The 8,435-nt window shown below is 28.9% G+C and overlaps 1 protein-coding gene across 1 annotated transcript in view; it reads left to right on the forward strand.

Moving 5' to 3' along the window:
* LOC106688725 (uncharacterized) overlaps nucleotides 1-8,435 on the forward strand; it is a 34,589-nt gene that overhangs the window by 13,233 nt on the left and 12,921 nt on the right. The window contains exons 3-5 of the mRNA XM_014433309.2: nucleotides 587-766; nucleotides 4,673-4,789; nucleotides 5,616-5,720. Coding sequence (XP_014288795.1) covers nucleotides 587-766; nucleotides 4,673-4,789; nucleotides 5,616-5,720 — 402 coding nt within the window. The remainder of the gene's footprint in view (nucleotides 1-586; nucleotides 767-4,672; nucleotides 4,790-5,615; nucleotides 5,721-8,435) is intronic.

Below are 8,435 nucleotides of genomic sequence, written 5' to 3' on the forward strand. Positions count from 1 at the left end.
AATCAAGGTAGAGTACTATTTATTGTACACAGCTCGTAAAGAACTAAACATTTTATGTACTTTTTTTTCTTTTTATGTTATTTTATTTTCGTGTGAATCAGTCATCAATATTACCCATTGCCCACGACGGTGTGTAATATTTATCAATAAATAAAGTTTTTGAATCTAAAGAAAAATTTTTTATAAGGTACAAACAGTGTATTTCTATGATATTGATATTTCATGAAAAAATGACACAAAAAATTTATGGATTAGCGCATGACTAATTATGTTTAATATTCACAATTATATTATAATAACATAAAAATTGTTATTCTTTGTTTCAGTTTTAATACTTAACTACTTTTGGCTTTATGACCGTATTTTTTTATTAAATCAAATTATATAATAATAGTAGAAAAATCATAGGTAGAAAGTAGTGATTTTAAAACTGAAACTAACAATTTTTATGCCAATTACGAATATATGTATCATAGTATGCAGATTTGTACTTTTTAAGTCAATTGGAGCATCTTTTAAGAAGTTAAATTTCCATTAAAAAAATGTGCATTAAATTAGAAATTATTCCTTTTTTTTTTTGTTTTAGGCTCTCCCTGTTCCAGGCGCCTTGGAAAACATTAAGTCCTGCGAATCTTGTAAACATCTAGTTATGACACCGTCTATAGCGAATATACGGAAAAAGTCATACCTTCCGAGAAAAAACATAGTGAAAAAAGACGCAACAGCGCAGACGTCAAGAACTATGTTTACATTCGCAGGTTCTTCGGTAAGCAAGTTGTTCTTCCTGTCTAAAAGTCAAAAAACCACATAGTAAAATAACTAAATTTTTCAAATTAATCTAGAATACTTAAAATCATACTTTATTTTTAAATTAAGGTATATCTAATTATTTGTTTGATTACAATCATGTTAATCTTGACACGCATTCTCTAAATGCCTTTCCTGTTCTAATTGTGCTGTATAATCTGTATATTTTTTCTTAATTTAATGCATTATCATACTTTATAATTTAATGCATTTACTATAGTAAATCACGTGTTAAGTACATTAGCAATGTACATTAAGTACATTGGTAATGATATTTTCAGTGAAATCAATATTATTTTTGATTACTAAGCCTACACCACCAGAGGGAGTCGAACAATCTCTGTCATTGCGTAAAATTTTGTAACCTGGGATCTTCAATTTGGTGTTTTGGGATAAATGTGTCTCAGTTATACAGGCTACATTGATGAAATTTGATTCAAGGAAAATTTTAAACTCGTTTCTTTGAGATATGCCATGAGCATTCCAGTTTAAAAATTCTATTTTTCTTAATTCCGTACCCATAGATAGCATTTGTTGAATAATATATGATTTGTATTAAAGCGCAGTTAGTCAGGAGAGAATTAGTAACTGTAGATAAGCTGTTATTTATATTATGGCTCATTTGTAAAAAAAGATGCTACTAACGTGGATAGATGAGTCATAATTTGTGGTAGCTTCGATTTAATTTTAGTTATTGAAGACAATAAAATTTCACCATTTATTTCGTTGCCTTAATTAACTGTGGACTGAGTTTTTGGTTCCGGTGGTTTTAATATTGGTCTAATAACATCAACGTGAGTTTTTTGAAGTGATTTTCGTGGCTGGCCTGCTTGAGTTAGTCTCACCTTTATGAATATTTGGTTCAGAAGGTGAGTTTATTTTATTTTTAAAGATTTGATAATATTTACATCCGTAGTAGTTAGCCGCATGAGCTAGTTCGCAATTCACACAAAATGGCTTATCCGTGAATTTTAATGGACACTTTAAAAAATGGTGTTTACCTTTGCACTTATCACATCTCGGTTCCAAAGGACAAAAGTTCTTTTTATGACCGTATTTTATGCAGTTAGTACACATAGGAATATTTTTGTGTTTGGGTTCTACTATAATTAGGGCAGAAAATAAATGTTTAAGATTAAAAATATCTTTGGCCTTTTCATTATTTTAAGAGATACTGAACAGAGTGGAGTTGGTTTTTTATCCTTGTTAAATATTCTGAATACATAGGCAACTTCGAACTGTTTTGATTCTAACTCGACCTTTAATTCCTCTTCGGTAATACTGTAGGGAACCTTCCTAATCACTACGTTCAAATATTTATTTTTTTCCATTGAGAATGTGTGGATGAATTTTTTCTTCATCATAATAATTAGTTAAAGTCCTGTAATCTTCGATATTCGTTAACATAATTTTCGTATTGTTTTCAATTAGTTGGGTGGTAAATCGTTCGATGCACAATGAATTCGAGTCATTTAAAAGTAGCCTGTAATTGTTAGCTTTATGTAGGAATATCGGAGGTATTTTTATTGTATTGTGCTGAGCATTTAGGTCAGTGTTGTTATTGATGGTACTTGGTGCCGCTCTAGTATGCTTATCCGAGGAAAGGTCAATTTCTGATAACATGTTAAAAGAGCCACCCATCCTACCTTTATTTAAGGAGTAATTTCTTGGTAATACTTACCCATTTTTTTAACAGGTGACTGGGACTGAGTTGAATCTGTGCGTTCCAAATTTCTTTTTTTCGAATGTGATTCTGCCGATTGGAGGTCTATAATAGGATTATTAGCGGTGATTAGGTTGTTTTGGGATAAATCTTTATAATGTTTTCAAAGTATTTTTCTCAAATTTTCGCAAATTTTTCTCAAGTATTTTTGAATACTTTTTCTCAAAGTAGCGCCCTTCTGGCTTGCTAACCACCGTCCCTTCCACTCCTGTATTGAGCCCTCTGGCAGTATTTTCTTCCATAAGTTTGGAGTCTCACCGATCCTCTCTCGGAACTCCTCTGCCAGCGCTTCTAGTCCCTGCCTCTTAACTTCATATTTAAGGACATCCTCCTTGAGGATGAGGTCCAGGGGCATCGCTCCGGCCAGCACCTGCACCGCCTCATGTGACACCGTTCTGTATGTCTTCGTGACCCTCAACAGAGCCAATCTCTGTATGGTGGCCAGTTTTCTCTTCTGTGTCTGCGTGAGGTTTCGGCTCCACGTAGGGGATACGTACCTCAGAATACCCAAGATCACACCTTCATATATGGTCATCGTTGCAGGGTATCTGAGGCCCCGAAATGCACCCCCTATCCTACTTAATCCATTTAGTGACAGGGTCACCCTGTCCTTTAGATACACCAGGTGAGAAGTGGCATCGAATCTTCTTCTTATCCTCACACCAAGATTGTCACCTCCTCACCCGGCCTATCCCTCTCTCCTTGGATATCCAGGGTGATAGGACGAGCCCTATCCATGGAGCCTCTTATGAGTATGACCTGAGTCGGTACAGTACGGGAACAGTGTTTTGCCACAACGGAGTGTCTGCGAATGGATTGAAAAATTCAAAAATGTGTTAAGCACGATAAAGGAGCCGGTCGACCATTTACCTTTAATTTTTTTTTTCTTTACCGTCACAAATGAAGAACAAATTGAGCGTTCACGTGAAATGGTGCTCCTAAGAGTACTGTCTAAACAGACGAGTTACTATAGACGAAGTGGCACATCGTCTGCAAATTATACACGGTTCTGCCTACGAAATCATCCACAACAGACTTAGGTTTCATAAAGTTTGTACAAGATTGGTCCATAAACAAGTCACATAGTTGCTTAAACAAACGCACTTGGACCCCTGCCAAAAACATCGCATGGATCGTAACGAACGGGACAACTTCTTAGAGAGGATTATCACTGGTGACGAAACACAGATCCATCATTATGAGCCGGAGAGTAAACGGCAGAGTATAGAACGGAAAGAACCAAATTCGCTGCGCTAGTAAAAATTCCAGACCTAACCATCCACAGGAAAACTGATGCTTACGGTTGTTTGTGACTCACAAGGTCCAGTACTGGAACATCATGAGGAAATTGGCACAACAATAAACATTCCACGGTCGAGTGAGATGCTTACTGTCAAGCTAAAGCTTGCATTTTTAAGCAAACGCTGAGCACTGCAGTCAAAATGTATTGTATTGTTGCGCGACAATGCCCATGCCTCAGGAAACATCTTAACGGACTTTTTTTAAAAAAAAAGGTTTTTTTTTAAATACAAAAACCGAAAAATCAAATTTCAAGTATTATAACATTAGTTAAATGTATAAAATATTGTATACACTGTATTTAGTAAAGGAAAAAAAAATTGAATGTGAGTAAAAATAATAAAATATGATAAAAGTAACGATACAACAAACTAAGAAAAAATATAACTACTGTATTGATCATACAGGGGAGATGTATAAAGATATGAAGTATAAAGGATAGATAAAAATAGTTAGAAGGTAAAAAAAAAGATAAATAGTAACAATAATGAGTGTCGGCTAATATATTGATCAAAGTATAAGAAATTAACGTCACAAATTTATGGATTACCACAAAACTATGTTTGAGGTATATAGACTAAATGATAACACATACACTGCTATTATATATTGAATTGTAAACCACTTTTGCCTTTATAACGGTTTTTTAAATATAAATAAAGTGGATAATAAGAAATCTTAGAAAGAAAATAGTGATTTTCCACCAAAAACTAATAATTTTATGCCAATCATGAATATGTGTACCATAGTATACAGATTAGATTTTTTTAATATAATGGTAGTGACTTTTAAAATGTCATGTTTCCACTTAAAAATATATATTACTTAAGCATTTTTTTGTAGGCTCGTGATCATTCTGCTTCCAGTAAATTAGAAAAACGATTATCAACAGAGGTGCCACAAACATCCGCACAAAATCTCCAAGGAACAGTTCAGCCAAACACTGCTGCAACAAATGTGGTAAGCAAATTGTTCTTTCTGTCGAAATGTCAAAACCATAAAGGAATATTAATTGACATTTTTATAATTATATAAACTATTTTTATAAATATAAACAGACATTACTAGGGTAATAATATACGCATGCATACAATGCAACATTATTGAAATGTTAATATTTTGTTTAAAATGACTAAAATATTTTATAGAGATTTAAAAATACGAATATCGATATTTTATTTTGATAATTAAATATGTCTTTCTATATTTTGTAATGTTCTAATATCGATATGAACTATAAGCAACAATATTCCGATATTATTTAATCGAAATATGGATATTTTGTTTAAAATTACTAAAATATTATATATAGATTTTAAAATAGGAATCTCGATATTTTATTTTTATAATAGATATGAAGTATAAAGGATAGATAAAAATAGTTAGAAGGTAAAAAAAAAGACAAATAGAAACAATAGTGAGTGCCACCTAATATATTCATCAAGGTATGAACAATTAACGTCACAAATTTATGGATTAGCACACAACTATGTTTGAGATATATAGATTAAATGATAACACATACATTGCTATTGTATATTGAATTGTAAACCACTTTTGCCTTTGTAATGGGTTTGTTAAATATGTTTAAATATAAATAAAGTGGATAATAAGAAATCTTAGAAAGAAAATAGTGATTTTCCACCAAAAACTAATAATTTTATGCCAATCATGAATATGTGTACCATAGTATACAGATTTGATTTTTTTAATATAATGGTAATGACTTTTAAAATATCAAGTTTCCATTTAAAAATATATATTTTACTTAAGCATTCTTTTGTAGGCTCCGGATCATTCTGCTTCCAGTAGAACATCAACAGAGGTGCCACAAACATCCGCACAAAATGTTCAAGGAACACTTCAGCCAAACACTCCTGCAACAAATGCGGTAAGCAAATTTTTCTTCCTGTCGAAATGTCAAAAACCATAAAGGAATAATAATTGACATTTTTGTAATTAACATACATTACTAGCGTAATAATTTTTAACTAATATGTTCCTAATTATTTGTTTGATATTAATCCTGTTTTTTTACACATAGTCCTTTACCCATGCTTATATACCTTTGACTATACCCATTATGGTTAGTTAGATATGTAAGTCTGTATGTTTTTTCATAATCTGTGTTATTTATTTATACAAATTGTTTTACTTTTTATTCTCAGTATAGTATAGTTAAATAGTTTTATGTACGTAGTTGTCGCGATGAAGCGGACGGACCAGTAAGCTAATAAGGCTAGGTGCAGCTAGGGATGGGATATCGAATGAAAGATATTGACATCGGTTAGCAATATCGATATCGATATTATAACGGAACTAAAATATCGATATCGCAAATTTAATGAATTAAAGTAATAATTATTATAAAATGATAACATAGCATGACATAGGAAGACTTATTTTATATCATACCTAATCAAAATACATAGGAAACTCTTAATAACTATGAAACAAAGCAACATCACGACAACCATATCATAAACATAAAAATATAAACTAAATATAATTGTTTTATTGTAGAAAATTTAAAAATGGAATATCGAAATTTTATTCTGATAATTACATATTTATTTAGATATTTCCAATTGTTGTGATCGATATAGAATATGAACATCCATATTCCGATATTATTTGATCGAAATATCAATATTTTGTTTAAAAAGACTAGAAAAATGTAAAGAGATTTTAAAATAGGAATATCCATATTTTTTTTGATAATTACATATTTATTTCGATATTTAGTATTGTTGTGATATCGATATGGAGTATAAGCAACAATATTCTGATATTATTTTATCGAAATATCGATATTTTGTTGAAAAAGACTAAAATATCATATAGAGATTTTAAAATAGGAATATCTGTATTTTATTTTGATAAATAAATAGTTATTTCGATATTTTGTATTGTTTTAATATCGATATGGAATATAAGAAACAATATTCAGATATTACTTTATCGAAATATGAATATTTTCTTTAAAATGATTTAAATATTATATTGAGATATTGAAATAGGAATATCGATATTTTATTTTGATATCACATATTTATTTTGATATTTTACATTGTTGTAATATCGATATCGAATATAAGCAACAATATTCCGATACTATTTTATCGAAATATGAATAATTTGTTTAAAATGATTAAAATATTATATAGAGATATTAAAATAGAAATAGCGATATTTTGTTTAAAATTATTAAAATATTATATAGATATTCAAATAGGAATATCCATATTTTATTTTGATAATTACATTTTTATTTCGATATTTAACATTGTTGTAATATCGATATGGAATATAAGTAACAATATTCTGATATTATTTTATCGAAATACGATATTTAATTGAAAAAGAATAAAATATCATACAGAAATTTTAAAATAGGAATATCGATATTTTATTTTGAAAAATAAATATTTATTTCCATATTTTATATTGTTGTAATATAGTCATGGAATATAAGAAAAAATTATCCGATATTATTTTATTGAAAAATGTATATATTTTTTAAAATGATAAAAATATTATATTGAGATATTAAAATAGAGATAGCGATATTTTGTTTAAAATAATTAAAATATTATATAGATATTGAAATAGGAATATCGATATTTTATTTTGATATTACATATTTATTTTGATATTTTACATTGTTGTAATATCGATATGAAATATAAGCAACAATATTCCGATATTATTTTATCGAAACATGAATATTTTGTTTATAATGATTAAAGTATTGTATTGAGATATTAAAATAGGAATATCGATATTTTATTTTGATATTACGTTTTTTATTTCGATATTTAACATTATTGTGATATCGATATGGAATATAAGGAACAATATCTCGATATTATTTTATTGCAATATCTATATTTTGTTTAAAAAGACTAAAATATCATGTAGAAATATTAAAATAAAAATATCTATATTGACAATCACGACGGACATCTATTGTTCAGACGGATTTATTTGTTGAGTGTTTTCTTTAAAATGCTTTTTGTTTTAATAATACGTACTTCCAATAAATGTATAATTTTAATGAGTAAAATTTGTTAATACAATTTTGTTTATTGTATTTATATAAGATGTAATTTTATAACATAATATGCTTGTAAAAATGCATAGAAAAAAACAAAACAAAATAACAAAAGAAACTTTATCAATACCCCGAGAGCAGTAAAGAACAAAATGTAAACACTTCGTAGAAAATTAGATAATCCTATTCATAACAGCCTTCTTATTCTTCTCTTCAGAATAAATCTCCTATTAAAACGTAAGTATTACATGGAATTATAAAAAATAAATCATTTCTTAGATGTTATGAGTGAGTTAGGACTTATATTGCCATTAGTAAAACAATCGTTTTTTTCCCACAAGTTCATTACCCTGCAGAAAACAACTGTTTTGTCAATTGAACAAAAAAAATAACTTACAAATTTGTACATATTTAAATGTAAGAATATTTTTAACAGTGTGTAAATAACACTACAGAAGTGTTGATAGTGTTCTGTGAATATCACTGTATAAGCTAATATATTTCTTATTCCGATATATAAGTAGATTAGATTAGATTAGATTTTTATTCAGG

Source organism: Halyomorpha halys, unplaced genomic scaffold (assembly GCF_000696795.3).
Source record: "Halyomorpha halys isolate HHAL.00 unplaced genomic scaffold, Hhal_1.1 Scaffold1186.1, whole genome shotgun sequence".
In the NCBI taxonomy this organism is placed as follows: domain Eukaryota; kingdom Metazoa; phylum Arthropoda; class Insecta; order Hemiptera; family Pentatomidae; genus Halyomorpha; species Halyomorpha halys.